The following is an 18,328-nucleotide window of genomic DNA, read 5'->3' as shown; positions in this document are numbered from 1 at the left end:
CTTCCTGCAAATATCCTAGCAACTGAGTTCACTGGTAGGAATGCTCACTGAATCAGCAAATTTTAATCAGAGTGTTGCATAATATTTCAAATTGATATTATTAAGTATTTGCTCCAGAAATCTGATTATGAGATTTAGTCTGCTCCTGTCAGAAAACAGAAACATACCAGGTGTCTGTTACTACCAGAGTGCTCTGTAAAAGTGAGAATTCTATGTATTTGTCCAAACAAAATAGCCTGACTTTCAAATACCGCATCCTCAGACGCAACTATTTGTGAATTATCTAAAAGCGAGAATTATTTACAGATGTTCTTCACTGAAATTTTTTGAAAAAACAGTAAATTTGAGGAAAATCTGGATAATTTATGAAAAAAAATAAAATTAATCAAATAAATTATTCATACATATTATTTGCCCAGTTCTTCAAATCAGTAATTGGGAGTCCATGTAACCTTTTTCAGCTAACAGGACTGTTATCTCCAGAGTTGTTCACTTGGTAATTTTCGTAAGCAGTTGTTTAACCAGAAAGTTTGAAGGGAGAGAAATCTTACCAAATTTCACAAACAACACGCCGGTTGTGGAAACAGTCTTCCTGCCATTAGTAGCAACACACTGAAAGTAGCCAGTATCCGTAGTGTCAAGGTTTCTTATTCGTAATCGAGACCCATAGCTTGTTGCACGAAAAGATATCCTCCTGGGTTCTTGAACGACTGGGGCATCATTTTTCAACCAACGCACAGTTGGAGGAGGATTGCCGGAGACTTTACAATGCAGTTCTGCAGTTTGGCCGAGAGTGGTGGTTATGTTATTCATAGGCTCATCAAGAGTCAAGAAGTAATCTAATAAATACAGGGAAAGACGGTGAACAATGAATTCCAACTAAAACAATGTTTTAAAGAAATCTCAATCCTGCCTTATGTAGGAAGATGAGAGAACTGAGTGTAAACAAAATCAGACAATGACAAACTTCAGCACTTCTGAGTAGACTGGCCACACTTTTCACAGCCAGCATAATATCCCCTATAATGTTGTGTGGTAGTAAAAGGAACAAGCTTAGGTGCCTTCACTAGGGACAATGTATCTTATTTAGAGAAGCACACTATACTTCTTGCAATTTCTCTTTTCTCCACACAGATATATAGTCAGAAAAATGGGCATTGTGAGTAGGGTGACCAGACAGCAAATGTGAAAAATCGGGACGGGGGGGGGTGCTGTGTGTGTGTGTGTGTGTGTGTAATGGGAGCCTATATAAGAAAAAGACCCAAAAATCGGGACTGTCCCTATAAAATCGGGACATCTGGTCACCCTAATTGTGAGCTCTCTCTCTCAGCTTTCCTCAGTGTTATATTACTTGGCTTCATTCACCATAACAAGTGTTGTTCATTGCTCCTCACTGCACTTCTTGCCTCACTTAATAGCCTTACAATTATGGGGGGATTTTCAAATAAGATCAGGAAGGATATTTTCAAGTGTTCAGTGCCCCACAACTGGGGCCAGATGTTCAAAGGTGCTGAGCACCTAATAGCTCCCAGTGTGACGCTTCTGGACAGATTTTCAAAAGAGCCCAGCACTCGATTAAGTGGGTACTTAGCTCTTCTAAAAATCTGGCGCTTTATGCACTAGGATCCAAATATGAAATGACCCTAAAAAAGAGCAATTTTAAAATGAGTTGCAGAATAGCATACATTTTAGAGAAAAAATGAGATTTAAACACATCTTCATTAATGTTTGCAAAGCACTTTATAAGTGTTATAATCTTTAAGTGTACCAAGGAATAAGGCCAAAATTCAAAATGGGGGAGATGGAGACATATTTTGGTATTTCAGGATATTATCTTGCAAAGACTGTTTAAGTCAGGTTTCACTCTGAAGTAGCTCACATGATAGGTGTAATTATAAGATGAAGAATTCTTTAATTTTCTGGGGATCAGGAATGTTAAATAAAAATTTGGAGACATGTTAATCTTTTCTAATCCATTTGTGAACATTGTCTTCCTCCGTCAAGTGCTGTTTTATCCAACATCTTTAAGTAAAAATACTACTTCTGGTTAATAGTATTCAAGGTTTAATTAAGTCCTTTCAAATCAGAGACCTAGATGGATTGGGGTATTAGTAATGGGATACGCAGCCTTTCAACTCAATGTCACAGGTTCAAAGTCAACTTTTGGCACTAGTGTCCAAAAGGTATTACCATCTGTCAGCTGTCTCAGCAGCTAGGCCAAGGAATGAATGAGCCATAAGAAGTATACTTGGGAATAAATCTTTCAGGTCAAGATTGAAGCATACTGGTGGGGAAATTTCTGACGTATTATTTATGCTGTGCCCATTCTATAGATACCCAGAAAAGTTCAATCTCCTTATTTGCATGCTAACACCAGCACTAAACCCACTTAATTACAATAAAAAAAACTTTGATTATCACATATTAATCTCAGCATTAAAAACCAATGAAAAGGTTAGTAAAGCAGCATATACTGACTACTGGCAAAATAATCAACGTGGTTTGTACAACTCCATTAAATACCATCTTTGGTGTCACAGGAATGATGAACACATGTGTCTTAATCTATTACTAATGATTATTATTATTTATTTCTATTGTGGTCACTCAGTCTTGCCTCACCCCTGCCTTCTATGCTGCCCCCTCTCCCTTCCTTCACCTTTCCTTTTAGCTAATACCTTCCTAACTAAACCACCTCCAAAAATTGTGGTGCCATTACGATGTTTCAGTCAACATTATTCACTCTGCTTGTGTGTTTCATCTCTTTCCCCAACCCTTAGACTATTTAGAACGTAAGCGCTTTTGGGTAAAGACCACCACTCTGTTTGCACAGCACCTAGCACAATGAATCCCTGCTCTTGGTTGTTCCCTAGGCATTATTAATTTTAATAATAAGGAAATCTCTGCACACTCGTTGTGCCAACTAGGTGAATTTCTAATGCGCTGACAGGAGCTGGGTGAGACAACAGTGGATCTGTGCTGTCATGGATGTGGTGAGCCAAGAACTCCTGTGTAATGATTACAAAAGGGCAGCAATCTCTGTTCCAGCCCATAGGTAAGAGTAGGCACCAAGGTGGGTAACAGACATGCTTCTCTGCAATTCTGACTCTGGGCTGAGAAGGAGGATTCAGTCCCCCAACTCCCAGTCAGTTCTACACACAAGACCCATACCATATTTAATCATTTTTGCATGCCCTTCTGCAGGACTAGAAATACTTTCGACTCACTATCTTACAAAATGCAGAAGCATAATCTACATCAGCTCACACATTCTTGGGTTCTCACTGCAATATGAATTTAATAAAATCACATTAATAGCATGGAACTTCTGAATAACCACTTTTAATTATCCAATATAACATTTCTATACCATGCTGATCTATATAATTCTTCATTGTATTTCAAAGGCAGCAATTTAGCTGCTTTCTATACAATACAGTCAGAAAGTGGAACATTAATTTCCACGTGACCATCTTGCTGACAACACCACAGACAACTAATACCATATACACAATGTTTCTTAAGAAGCAAGTCGTGAGATGTCAGGAATGAAGTGAGTGTTGAGTAGATTTCAACAAGCTTGAGAATCAGTGTATAGGGACCAAAGTAGTAGTCATAATTGACAGTGATGTAGTACTGGTTATATGGAGGGTACAGAAAGGTTATTCTGAAGTTATAAATGGAAATAGAGCTTTAAAAAACCAGTGATTTTGATTTTGAGGAATGTCCAACTCTTTTCTAAGGTTTCTATTTTTTTTAGTGCTTAGTTTCTTCCCTCCCAAGTATCACACTAACCTTAAAACACATGGTGAATCTGCCGAATTTAGCTCAGTTTAGCTTCACATCCATAGATTTTGCATCCAAACCGTAAATCAGACAAGGTTACAACCAACTGTGACCCTGAATAGAGGTTGGAGTTTCTAGTAAAAAGTTTGAACCTGGGCAATTTTCATGTGGTTTGGCATTTTGTAATGAAAGTTTCACATAGATCAAAGTAGTTTTATAAGTGAAAATAAAATGAAGGCCTGACAACACTTCCAAAAATCCCACACTGTTGTACCTACTTACTGAGAGAGGTATGGTAAGAGAGATCTTCCACTGGTATATGTTAAAGGCATTATACTATTGAACTTACCCAGACTAGAGAAGTGCGAGATGGGTGGGTGTGTCCCATTTTCTTTTATTAATCATTATTAAGGATTAGGGCTGTCAATCGCAGTTAACTCAAATGATTAACTCAAAACAAATTAACTCTATTTTAAAAATTAATCGCAATTAATCGTAGTTTTAATCGCACTGTTAAACAATAACAGAATACCAATTTAAATTTATTATAAATATTTTTGGATGTTTTTCTAAATTTTCAAATATATTGATTTAAATCACAACAAAGAATACAAAGAGTACAGTGCTTGCTTTATATTATTTTTTATTACAAATATTTGCACTGTAAAAAAGATAAACAAAAGAAACAGTATTTTTCAATTCTCCTCATACATGTCCTGTTGTGTGATCTCTTTATCAAGAAAGTGCAACTTACAAATGTAGATTATTTTGTTACATAACTGCACTTAAAAACAAAACAATATAAAACTTTAGAGCTAACAAGTCCTCCCAGTCCACTTCTTGTTCAGCCAATCACTAAGACAAACAAGTTTGTGTACATTTACGGGAGATACTGCTGCCGCTTCTTACTTAGAATGTCACCTGAAAGTGAGAGCAGGTGTTCCCATGGTACTTTCATGGCCAGCATTGCTAGATATTTACGTGCCACATATGCTAAAACATTCGTATGCCCCTTCATGCTTTGGCCACCATTCCAGAGGACATGCTTCCATGCTGATGATGCTTGTTAAAAAAATAATGAGTTAATTAAATTTGTGACTGAACTCGTTGGGGGAGAATTGTATGTCCCCTGCTCCGTGGTTTTACCGGCATTCTGCCATATATTTTGAGTTATGGCAGTCTTGGATGATAACACAGCATATGTTATTTGATTTAAGAACACTTTCACTGTAGATTTGACAATACACAAAGAAGATACCACTATGATATTTCTAAAGATAGCTACAGCACTTGACCCAAAGCTTAAGAATCTGAAGTGCCTTCCAAAATCTGAGAGGGACGAGGTGTGGAGCATGCTTTCAGAAGTCTTAAAAGAGCAACACTCCAACGTGGAAACTACAAAACCTGAACCACCAAAAAAGGAAAACCAGCCTTCTGCTGGTGGCATCTGACTCAGATGACGAAAATGAACGTGCATTGGTCCACTCTGCTTTGAATTGTTATCAAGCAGAACCTGTAATCAGCATGGAAGCACGTCCTCTGGAACAAGGGTTGAAACATGAAGGGGCATACAAACGTTTAACATATCTGGCACTTAAATACCTTGCAATGCCAGCTACAACAGTGGCATACGAACGTCTATTTTCACTTTCAGATAACATTGTAAATAAGAAGCAGGTAGCATTATCTCCCACAAATGTAAACAAACTTGTTTGTCTGAGCTATTGGCTGAACAAGTAGTAGGGACTGAGTGGATTTGTTGGCTCTAAAGTTTTACACAGTTTTATTTCTGAGTGTCGCTATGTAAACAAAATTAATTTGTAAATTGTATTTTCATGATGAGGAGACTGCACTACAGTACCGGTGTGACGTAAATTGAAAAATACAATTTCTTTTATCTTTTTTCCAGTGCAAATATTTGTAAGAAAAATAATAATATAAAGTGAGCACTGTACATTGTGTATTCTGTGCTGAAATTGAAATCAATATTTGAAAATGTAGTAAACATCGAAAATATTTATATAAATGGAATTCTATTATTGCTTAAGTGCAATTAAAACCCTGATTAATCAAGATTTTTTTTAATCTCACAATTAATTTTTTCAATTGTTTAATAGCCCTATTAAGGAGGCTTGTGACTCATAGCATCTGACTCCTCCCTACAACATTGCTGCTTCTATTTCACTCTTTCAATGTGCATTGATCAACTAATATACATAGCTCAATTTCTCTCTTGAATTCAGGTATCTCCCAAACCATCTAGTCTCCCTCTTATCCCCTTTGCACTTCCATCAAAGCCCTCCCTATCTCAACTTTTCTACAAACAGAAGCCCTTGCTTAGAAGGAGAACCTCCTTCAGTGCTTTTCAGCAGCAGGCTGAAAGGTGCTGATAAAATATTATGATGGCCAGTGCACAGATGATGACAACATGTAGCCATAATGCCATATTCTTACACATCAACGCATTTCACGGGGCAAACAGCGCAATGCCATGTGGTGCCAAGGCTAATTTGATGGTCTTTCCTGGAATGAAGCAGCCTTCTAGATGCTCCAGGTCGAGTGTCATTGCTATGTATGAGAAGCTCCAGGTTGTGTGTCATTGCTATACATGAGAAGCTACTCAAAATGAAATTGATTTTTTTTGTGCAAAGTAATTATTGTGCTTGTGAGAACTGAATGGCGTAGCGGCAAAATTGGGAACCTGGAACTCCTGAGTTTTAATCTTGGCTAGGAATGGATGCCTTCTGTGGTATTGGCTGGAGCACTTGGGCTGGGATTTTTTAAGTGGCCTAAGGGAGTTAGACATCCAAATCCACTTGAAATTCACATGGGATTAAGCTCCTTTAAAATAAACAAACAAACAAACAAACTAGCCTTAAGGTCTCTGGCTCAATTTCTCTAACTGTAAAGTGGGGATAAACCCTCCCTGCATCACAGACGCTGTGCAGATGAATTAGATAATGCTTGTAAAGCACTTTGAAGCTGAAGAGTGCTGTACTGTGCAAGTGCAAAGTATTCTGATATATTCGGAGTTAAATCCCTGCCTTTTCTAGCTTTAACACACAATGAAAGCTTGTCCGTATCTTAGAGTAGCACCCTATAAAACAATTTTTGAAAACATTTTAAGTGAGAGAAATAGAGGGAAATGGTTTGAAAGTAGAAAATTTCAAAACAACAATTAACCCACCTATAATTTAAAAATATTCTATTTGATTTTTTTAATCTGTAAAAATAATTTGCTGCTGGGCCCAGACCCTGAATGCCGAGTTTCAGCCTACAGAGATTTTTTTTTTAAATGGCTTAGTTATAAACCCTTGAAAAATGCTGACAGACCCTTTACTATGGCAGCACTAACGGGTGCCCTATAATGAACTTTTAAATGACTTGAGATAATATCTGTAGAGCTTAGCCTGAAATATATTTCTGGTTTTGAGCCTTTGCCAAAGCAAACACAACACATCATAAGTCATCTTCAAGATTCCAAGAGCATAAATTGGAGACACTGCATATAACATCTAAATATTAAGTATCCTTTATATTGAAACTTTGTGATGTTTTGATGTTATAGAATAATGACAGATGTGCTCTAAAAGTAATTGTGCAAAGACAAAATATGCCACAGTATGTGTCTTGAAAGGCAAAATGTGCACACGTTGCCACAGTTATGTCTTGACTTGGTTAAATAGGAGACTTTCCCAGTCATAATAAATTCTTATGTATTTTGCTGCTTTAAGTGGAGCCCAGGTGGCTTTCAAAATAAAAGCTTGCCATTCTGCCCAAGGAATGTTAATCTCCACTGCAACCCCTAGTTACTCTACCTTAGCTTTCCAAAGTCACATCTTAAAGCAATAACACGGCGAAGGATTTTGCCTGCCACACTGAGATAGTCTTTTCAATAACACTGTACATGATGTATCTCTCAGAGTCTGATCTTACATTTCTTCTACAATGAAAACTCCCACTGACTTCAGTAGAAGTTTAGGGCATGACGGGAATGCAGGATTAGGCCTTTTTATATTCATTTTGTGAGTAGAAAGGTTGCCTGATTTGTCCTGCTCTTTGTGTCTTTTTTTAAAGTAGAGTATGCTGTACCCTAGAGGTAGGATTGTGCACAATGGAAAGGTCCATACACTAAGCCGACTCAGAATTCTATATAGATTATAAAATGTCCCTTTGGAGTTGCTCTCCAAATCCTACTTCCTGCATTCAAAGAGAGAATGACAGACATGAAGAGAACAATTTCCAAACTCAGGAGCCAGAAAAAGAGTGTTTAATTCTGGATTTGGAAATTCAAATCTGCATTTAGGATCCTAAAATAGTTACCTAATCAATTTTCAGAGTAGCAGTCGTGTTAGTCTGTATCCGCAAAAAGAACAGGAGTACTTGTGGCACCTTAGAGACTAACAAATTTATTTCAGCATGAGCTTTCGTGAGCTACAGCTCACTTCTTCGGATGCATAGAATGGAACACACAGACAGGAGATATTTATGCATACAGAGAACATGAAAAGGTGGAAGTATGCATACCAACAGGAAGAGTCTAATCAATTGAGATGAGCTATCATCAGCAGGAGAAAAGAAAAAAAACTTTTGAAGTGATAATTAAGATGACCCATAGAAGGTGTAAGGAGAACTTAACATAGGGAAATAGATTCAATTAGTGTAATGACCCAACCATTCCCAGTCTGTGTTTAAGCCTGAGTTAATTGTATCTAATTTGCATATTAATTAAAGTTCAGTAGTCTCTCTTTGGAGTCTGTTTTTCAAGGTTTTTCTTTGCAAAATTGCCACCTTCAAGTCTGTCACTGAGTAATTAGAGAGGATGAAGTGTTCTCCTACTGGTTTTTGAATCTTATGATTCCTGATGTCAGAATTAACTCAGGCTTAAACAGAGACTGGGAATGGTTGGGTCATTACACTAATTGAATCTATTCCCCTATGTTAAGTTCTCCTCACACATTTTATGGGTCATCTTAATTATCACTTCAAAGGTTTTTTTTTGTTCTCCTGCTGATGATAGCTCATCTCAATTGATTAGACTCTTCCTATTGGTATGCATACTTCCATCTTTTCATGTTCTCTGTAAATATATAAATATCTCTTGTCTGTGTGTTCCATTCTATGCATCCGAAGAAGTGAGCTCTAGGTCACAAAAGCTCATGCTGAAATAAATGTGTTAGTCTCCAAGGTGCCACAAGTACTCCTGTTCTTTTTACCTGGTCAATGACATCTGAAAACTGGCCCCACATACTAATCATGAAGCTTTATTTTGGTTGCACCATAGAAACTCTTAATTTCTTTTTTTATAGAGTAGGTTGATGATAAGGAGAAACAAAGTGTCTCACTCAGGGCTTAAAAGATGGATACATCTGCACATCAGTAAAATTTAAATAGAAGAGATCCTATGTCTAAACTGGTAAATGCTCATTGCGCTATGGCCATTAGCCATACCATGGGCTGTCAGGGAATCTGCCTCAGTTGAACAGACTTCTTAGCAACAACCTGGAATTCATCACAGGCATTCATTTAGCATTGTGGATTAGCCATCTTAGTCTCATCCTATTCTGCATTTGGGTGCAGGGCTATTCCTACCTGGGTCCTTCCCCAGTATCCACATGCATCAGCACTACTACACTTCAGAGCTCATCAGTCCAGACTGGTGGAAATTTTTACCTGAAAATGGTCTTACTCTGACAAGAAACAACAATTTGGAGTCACCCAGTCTGAATGTGTTGGATGGATTTGTTGTTTGTTCCATATGTTCCATAAACTCTTGGTTTAAATTATTCCAATTATGCTAAGGAAGCAGTTAGCAGGATTTCTCGTGGAAGTATGGAAACAGGGATGAGCATACTTCTCAATGGGAAAAAAAATTCTAGCCCTTCATTCGTCCATCTGCCTATCTATCATATTTGAAGGGAATCAGCCCAAACTAGTGGGTTTGATCAGCAGAAGCCGTGTTTTTTAAGGGACGGGGGAAAGAGTCCTGGTGGCTCTCTCCATCGTTTTAAATTAATAAAAGTAGAGCAATGACTATATACAGGAAGGGATACTATACTTTTATGATTTTGCAACTCTGCCTGAAACATATCAGAGAGCTAAAGAGGCCCAGAAGACTGAGTTTAAATATTTGATACAAGCTGCATTGGGACAGCAGGAAGTTCACTATTGGCTGTGCTAGTTTTGTTTGTTTAAATAAGGTTCTCAGTAAAGCATGTATGTAACACTGTATGCAGAACACTTTTAGAGCTGTGTATTGTTTTCTCCTCCTTCAGATCTTATTTATGGTAGACTGTACCATCTAAGGATCTCTCAACACACTTACTGTATTTTTTGACTCTGCAGGACTTCATTACTTTTAGATGTACAGTGTATGCTACAATTGTTGCTCAAAATTAATACAGAATACCACTTCTATATTTATCCAGGGTTTCCGTTTCTTTTTTTAGACAAATGAAAACAAAATGCTATAGTGTAAAAACCTCTTGGGATTGTCAAAGGACCCTGAGGGAGTAAGATGCCCAACTCCCATGGACTTTCTATGGGAGTTGGGCAACTCACTGCCCCTTGTGCCTTTGGAAAGCTCCCACTTAATATACATTCTGTCTTTCCTTCTATAAGTTAACTTTCAGCTTTAAGCTCTGCTGCCATGGTGATAACTTTGACACTGCAAACCAGCAAGGGAGAAATGAAGCTTTTCTTTACTTAGGATCTAGTTTTACAGCACAAGTAGGAGACCTCTAATTTTAATCACAAAGAAGTGATTTGGAATAGGTAAACAAATGTCCATATCAGGCTATAAACCAAACTACTGAAAACCATCAAGGGATTTTTTTGTCACTTTAGAAGTCACTCTGTAGTAAATGGTCACATACAAAAACTCAACCTATTGAAACAGTGTGTATGTAAAGGTATGTGCCTTAAGATTAATGTTATGGAGTCAAAGAAAAGCTGTTATTTTTGACATTTTGACATACAGTCACTTTAGGATCTGGTTCTTATTAGCCCCTATTCTGCCTTTTAGAGGTCCTTTAAAAAAAAAAAAAAAAAAAGTCAGGAAATTTGGAACAGAAACTTACAATAAAACACGTCCCTTGACCCTGTGATCTATCAATCTTTCAAACAAACAAAGATAGCTGGATGACCCAGGAAAAGGTTATTATATATAGTTACCTTATGTGGAAAGGTCAGACTTTCATTACTCACACAGGGGTTAAAAAAAAAATTAAACATTTTGTGAAAGGCTTTAAGATGAATTCTGCATTCTACTTGGGGTGCTCTCTTTTTTAGGTTTAGTTCTACAACCTTCACAATTTACACCCTATATTATTCATAAACAAGACATTCAAGAAACAAATTCTCAAGTAAAAATGTACACTCCATCAGTGGAAAAGCAAACAAAAGGAGCTAATGTACTGTAGCTAAACAAATTTTCAATCACAGCAGCAGTAATTTACTGCTTTGGCTACTAGTGGGACCCCACAAATAGAATCAGAATCCCTAGACGTATCTGGAGAACTTGATTTACTGAATATCCCCAGATAATAAAAGGAAATAAAAGGTAAATTGTGCATGAATGTGAAAGTTGTAATTCTTTCCCTTTCATCACGTGAATCAAATTCATATCCAGAGATTTCAGGGGGAAAATCTAGATGTCCCCAATGGATATGGAGCCAAATACACAAGGCCTTGCTCAATTTTTTTTTAAATACATTCCTCACTCAGGCCTAATTCTCATTGAGATCATAGGGTGCTCTGGGCCACCATAATTCTGAAACCACAATGCCAGCAAGCTCTCTGCTGGTGCCTCACTCTGGGGCTCCCTTTTTAGAGGGATCCTCAGCATGGAGAGAGCTCTGCAGAAAAATTAATGCAGCATCAGGTTGTATTTACTTTCCTTGTCTGTAGACATTAGGGACAGGAGTGAACAACACATCTCTCCAGGACATGTCATCCTCCACCTCTTGCTCTCTTCCCTCCCCTTCCCTCTCTCTTTCCCACTCATGCTTAAGTATAGGATGACTGCTACAGAGATGAATGAACCTCCATTCCTCATAGGGAGGGTGTGATCAATGCATAGAGGGTTCCTTGGGTCCCAAAGGTTTGGCCCACACTAGATTAACCAACTGTTGATTGATTGTGGCATGTCCTTTGGACACAGTGGAAAATCTTGACTCTTGCCATCAAGTAATTATCTCTCTGGGGCATGGACTGTCAATTATTATATGTCTGTACCGCACCTAGCACAATGGTTCTCAAATTGTTGTACTGTAATCCCTTTCACAAAGCAAGCCTCTGAGTGTGACTCCCCCTTATAAATTAAAACCACTTTTTAAATATTTAATACTTATCATAAATGCTGGAGGGTGGAGGCTGACAGCTTGTGACCCCCCCACATAATAACCTTGCGACTTCCTGAGAGGTCACCCCCTCCCCAGTATGAGAACCCCTGACCTAGCATAATGAGGCCCCAAGCTGGTTGACCTCTAAGCACAACAACAATATAAAAATTTAGTAATAATAATGGGGCCTGTCAGATCGAAATGGACTGAAAATGAAACCCTAGCTCTGGACAGTTCTGTACTTTGGGGAGTTTGAATTCTGTGGCTTGGGCCCATTGCTAGTCAGAAAATAAAAATGGTTCCTAAGCCAGGCAAGATGGTCCAATTTCACACTTCCTTGCCAAAACAGATGAGCGATGAAATACAAAAAGTAGATAAACAACAGCTGCAAAAGTCACAGGCCACTGCTTTGTTGTGGAAATTGGAAACACAACTGAAAAGCTGCTGGGACTGCAAGGAGTCAATGATCTGAAAACATTCACTGTATTATTGCAACACTGATCACTAACTTTGGGCCCAATCATGCCTCCAAGACCTGCAGGGCGAGGGAACACTCTCTATGAGCATCTCCCTTTCCCACATGCAAAGGGACTATTCCATGATTCCCTGGCAGGGTGCACAAGAAGGCTCTTCAAGGATTCAGGGTTCTACAGAAATGCAGTTCACATTCAGTGAAAGAAACAGAGTAGCAGAATGAGACTGCCAATTGCATCACCCTAAATTAGCTTTCCCTGCAGAAATCTCAAAAAGCATGGAGAAGAAGGGTATCCAGACTGAATGGACCAATTACTCAGATGATTCGTAAATGCAAACCTCTTAATGGCTACCTGCCTGGACATTGTACCTGGAGATCTTTCACTTCTGTGGGCAGAAGCTCTGTAGCAAGTAATGCTATTGACCTATTCTTGCGTAATTTTAAAACAAAAAAGTGACCAAACATGATTCTCTTTTCTACTGTGTCAGAAACTCGAAGTCACTCTGGCTTCTTGCTGCACAATGGGATACTCCGCTGGTATGTGGAGAGGAATGCACAGCTCAGAAAGGCTGGAGACAAATGAAAACAGAGAGAAGCCATTCCCAGTCTTCAGACTAGCAAGGGTGGGGGAGTGCCGTGGAGACCAAAGGTGTGGCTCTTGGGATGGGGGCATGGTATGCCTGACTTTTCTCAGCAGTGGCCTCTCTGGTCCATTATAGGGTGGTTGTGACTGGCTCAGAAGTGCCAATTTTCCAATTAACATCTGCAAAGGTTAAATGATATCTACAACAAGGGGGGGGGGAGCGCAGGATATTTCAAAGGTGACTCTTCCTTAGCAGTGTTACTGATGTTATCTTTACCTAAGGATGTATTGGTCCTGAACAATCCCTCTACTGTATTAGGCACAGACAGACTCCTCTTCATATTCAGGCCTCTCTCTCTCTCCTTTTCAATAAACAGGCATCCAATGAAAGGAAAAGCCAGTTCTTCCTTTTCAGTGTGCAGCATTTTGTGGGAGGAGGAGTAGCTGAATGAAGGTCACCAACATCAATTGTCTATTCTAATGTGGGTCAGAAAAGAAAAATCCATCCTACTAGGTATATTATCCAGATTTGATGATGCACCAAACTTGTTGATCAGGAGATGGAGGAGGAGAGGAGACAAAAAACAAGTCAGACTCAGCCAGGAAGTGGTACCAACGTACATTTTGGAGACCAGAAATGGATGTCTCAAACAGGGGGCTCCAGCTCAAGAGATGGGAAGCACTGATATAAGGCATCAATAACCTAAAGCTATATTCAAGTGAGAAAATATTCGACTTCACACAGATCTCAAAAAAAAAAATTACATAAAAACCTGTCATATCTGCATGAGTTAGTGCCTTGTCAGCAAGGGATAACTTGCAACAACATACTAACCACTTCTTTTTTCTTTTTGGAATTAAAAAGCTAGAATAAATCCAAAAGGGGCGATATTTAAACCTGTAATTGTGACAAGAACTGCCCTGGAGTACTATCATTTTGTTCTAAAGATATGCTGTAATTAACAGGCTTCTCAGGATTTATGTAGGAAATCTTGCCTGGCACAGGAATGAAGAATTTCCAAGCCTGTCTTAAAAAGTATGTTCCCTATGCAGATACATACTGATTTTCTGTGTGAAAGATGGAACGTACACCCATCAAAACGCTTCTCCTCCAGGTTCCTGAATTCCTGCTTCAGAAATGGTGAAAGCAGCAAAGAAATGGTGAAATATTTTCCATTCTGAGCGATCTTTCCTTTGAAAATTGCTGTGAATCAGACTGCTTTCAACCTCATTGTGAGATGACTTTTGTGGGTCCAAAAGCCAAGATGGAGCTTAGAATCCAAGGCCAGGGTGTTCAAAAGTGACTAGTGCTTTTTGGTACCTAACTTGAGACACTTTAAGGGGCCTGGTTCTCAGAGGGAGCATGCTCAGCTCAAAATTCGGCTTCTTCAAGTTGTCTCAAGTTGGGCACCCAAAAACTAAGGCACTCAAAATACTAGTCATTTTTTAAAGCCTTGATCCAAGGCCTCTGGCATGGCATTAGATGAGCATGTCAGAGAGAATAACCCCCATCAGCCACCATTTTAATCCAGCTTCACACTGGTACAGCATCTTTCATCAGAGGCATTCAAAGCATTTTATATGCATTAATCAGCCTCACAATCACCTCAGGAAACGGGTGGTGTTATACCTTTTTTTCTGTGGTGTAGTCCTAAATCTGAAGGTCCTGGAATGGTGTGGGCTTGCCTGCTTGTATTATTATATCCTTTCTTATGGCTTTGTTGTTTATTATAATTGATAATAGATTTATAGATAATAGATTTACACCACTGGGGGAAGAAAAGCATGCTCTGCAAAATAGTGTCCTCCATGTCGTATACTCTGCAAAAAAATCCAAGCAGAAAAATCCATGGGCCACTTACTTTGGCAATCTTGAAATAGTACTGGAACAGTGTTCCAGCACATTCCAACTTGACTACACCACTTCCTGTGTTACAAAAGAACAGACTAAGGCACAGAAGGGTTAAGTATCTTGCACAGAATCACTGACTCCCAGCCCCTTGAACTGAATAACAATCTCTCGCTATGGCAAACAAAACTGAAGCTGCAGCACTGTTACAACTGTACAGAAGAAAGGCTAGAGGGTGGCTGTTGGGAAAGGACAACAGCATCGGAAAATTAGACTGTATGTGCGAAGGCCCCACATTAACCTGCTTCCCATTCTAAACGTTCTTCCTCTGACCCAAAATTACAAATCACCTTGATTGGAAAGCATGATTCTGAGATTGTGCCAAATGCACTATGAGAGGATTTTCAAAAAGTGCTAGGCATTGGCCTAACTCTGATTCCTAGATACTGTTGATTTCCATTTCCCAGACAGTATTTCTCATTCTCTCCTCTCTCTCCCCCAATATATGTATTTTTTCTTTACCTTATCCTGTTTGTTATAAAATCTCTTTCCTTTGCAGGTCTCTGCCTCTGCAACTGAGGATCATTTCTGGTTACCTCTCAGGCTGTTGTACCAAGCAGGGTGATTACCACTCAGTGATAACAAGGCCAAACTCTCTGGCAGACAGTGTAGTATGGAACACTAGTGTAATGCATTCTCACTGGCCTGCCCTCCCTGTCAACCAGGCTACTACACATTTTAAAATGCTGCAGATCTGTATGGCCTTCTTGGTTATCCCCAGGTATATTATGTTGCAACAGTCCACATCTGATGATGTGCCAAACTTTTTGATCAAGAGGTGGACTTAGACCACCAACTTATTTCACCTAAGACACTGAACTGCCCTCACCTGGTGGTCATTATGAGCTGATGTAAAGAGTAGATCTCAGAACAAAAGAAGCCATCTGCAACCCACAACAACAAGCGGTTTTACTGGTCTTACAAACCCCAGGAACTATGCTACATATGCTTGAGTGCCCTCTATGATATGCAGACATCTCTCGCAACAGTTGTAGCTACTCCTCATCTCAAGTATATTTGAACTGGCAACCAAGGGATGAAGGGCTTTGTATCCTGTTACTGATCCCCTGAGCCAGGCTGTCTCCCAACCACAAACTCCTTTATTCTGAAGTGTGCATGAGAGTAGTTTTCATTTGAAATAAAATATCTTTTTGATCACGTTTTCATTTTTCGGTTTCATTCATGACATTCTTTCCCTGCAGGAAACACACCATAATTGAAGGATAGAAGAAAAGAGAAAAAATGGTACTGGCTGAGATTCTGCTATTTTAAAAAGTGATTATTTTTATTTTGATGTGTAGTTTGTTTTAAGGTTTTGGTGAGAAACCACCTTCTCCCTCCCATCAATCGCTGCTTTCAACAGCTCTTCACGGGTGACTGCATCTCTTTTAAATTTCATTTCCTGTTAAAAAGAATAAATAGGCAATGGTTTAATGCTGTCGATTTGGCTTATTTAATAGAAATTGAAACTTAAATGAGGCTCAGTTGTGAGTCAATTACTGAAGAAGCCGGCAAGGAGGGAGAAAACTTTAAAATGATTACTCATTGTGTTTTGTAATATTGTTTAACAATATCATGTTGAAAAAATAAAGAAGAAATATTCAAGCAAGTGATGTTAACTACCAAGCAGCAGTAGGTACAATAAGAACCACTTAATAGAACAGTTGCTTAATTGGGAAACTTGGCTGGGAACCATAAGCTTTAAAATCTGTTTTATTGGGACTTCTGAGATCTCCTGCCAGATTGTAGGAAAGACAGGTAGAAGCTGATTTCTTGAAATCCTAGGTGCTAGTGAGGTGGAAACTGAAGTGTAAATGTAATTTCCTCCTCCTAGGCTTCAATTCGACTGACTAGCATGTACTACAGTTCAATTTGCCTTACCTAAGCTAGCATTTTAGAGCATACCATTAGGACACGGTAGCTAACATTTAAAAAAACCTCAGCTTTTTTATCCTGTACAAGACAAAATGTGTGTGGTTGTTCTCATGCATTTTTACAGAATCAGGCTCTGAGACAGTAAGCTTTTTGGGCAGCAAATGTGTTTTAATCCACGTCTGTAAATCTATGTTTTAGCTGTGTAAATGTATAGTTCTGTAGAAACGACAATAAGAGCTGAGGATAATGATGAAGTAGTAATCCCCTTGGAATGCAGAATTTACCTCAGCAGGTGATAACTGTTGCATTCCAAGTGGATTAGCACAGTGAACTTTTTACCTATTGTCAGCCATGGATGTTATTAACAGGTGCCACTGAAACAATTCTGAAAACAGTTTAACCGCTAGTGTAGACAGGACCCAATCACATTCAGCACATCACAGAAACCTTACTCCGAGCAGTAAAATGACCTGATGCTCAAAATGGTGGCATCACCCAGAGCCTTGTCTACATTAACACTCCCACCACCGCTTCCTGTTGGAACTGAAATGTTGGTAGCAATAGCGGGAAACACTGACTCTAATTGGTGTAACTTGCATACTAAGGAGCTGGAAGAAGGTGTACAGTGAGTAGGCAGTAGCCCACACCCTTACGATATACTTTCTTCTGGCTATCAGTTTAGCTAGCCTTGACTCTCAATACAACAGCTGTAAATTATCTAAGAGAGTCATAGGCCATGTCCACACTGCAGACACCTTAAAAAAAAAAAATCCTCAGCAGCGTTAACCCTATTGTAGAAGAATGGCTGTGGCTAGACCTATTTCTGCTACCATCTGAAAAGTCTAATCAAAACAGTGATAAAAATGGTTCTGGTCACAGCAGTCTTGCCTACACAAACTCTCCCACTGGGGCTAAGTTCTCCAGTGTAGACTAGGTTTAACTTAGTGGAAGGTTAATTTACTCTATCTTACATATAGCTTCTGACCTTTGCCCTCTGAATATGTTTTTGCAGAAGCATGTAGAGTGGATGAGCTTCTGGAGTCTGTGCAAAAGCAGCATTCAATTTAATATACATTATTACCGTTCTTTAACATAGTGTTTTTTAATGTAAGATTGTAAAGTCAAGTGCTCAAAAGTTAGGTATAGTATCCTCCTCCATTTTACAGATGAGGAACTGAAGGACAGAAAGAATAAAGTCAAAAGTGTCCACTAGGGCCTTGTCTACACTTGCAAGTTGCAGCGCTGGTGAGGGGGTTACAGCGCTGCAACTTAGCAGGTGTCTACACTTAAAAGCTCAGCCAGCGCTGCAACTCCCTGTTTGCAGCGCTGGCTGTACACCTGGGTCTGCTTCCGGTGTA

At 39.0% G+C, this 18,328-nt stretch overlaps 1 protein-coding gene across 1 annotated transcript in view; it reads right to left on the bottom strand.

The window, feature by feature from the left end:
• The window catches only part of ROR1 (receptor tyrosine kinase like orphan receptor 1), a 252,747-nt gene that overhangs the window by 68,200 nt on the left and 166,219 nt on the right, over positions 1 to 18,328 (bottom strand). Inside the window, exon 3 of the mRNA XM_075067661.1 lies at positions 552 to 839. Coding sequence (XP_074923762.1) covers positions 552 to 839 — 288 coding nt within the window. The remainder of the gene's footprint in view (positions 1 to 551; positions 840 to 18,328) is intronic.

The sequence above is a fragment of the Chelonoidis abingdonii genome, chromosome 7 (genome assembly GCF_003597395.2).
Source record: "Chelonoidis abingdonii isolate Lonesome George chromosome 7, CheloAbing_2.0, whole genome shotgun sequence".
NCBI classification, from domain to species: Eukaryota; Metazoa; Chordata; order Testudines; family Testudinidae; genus Chelonoidis; species Chelonoidis abingdonii.
Note: the sequence above shows the minus strand (reverse complement) of the source record. Positions and strands in the feature narration are given on the sequence as shown.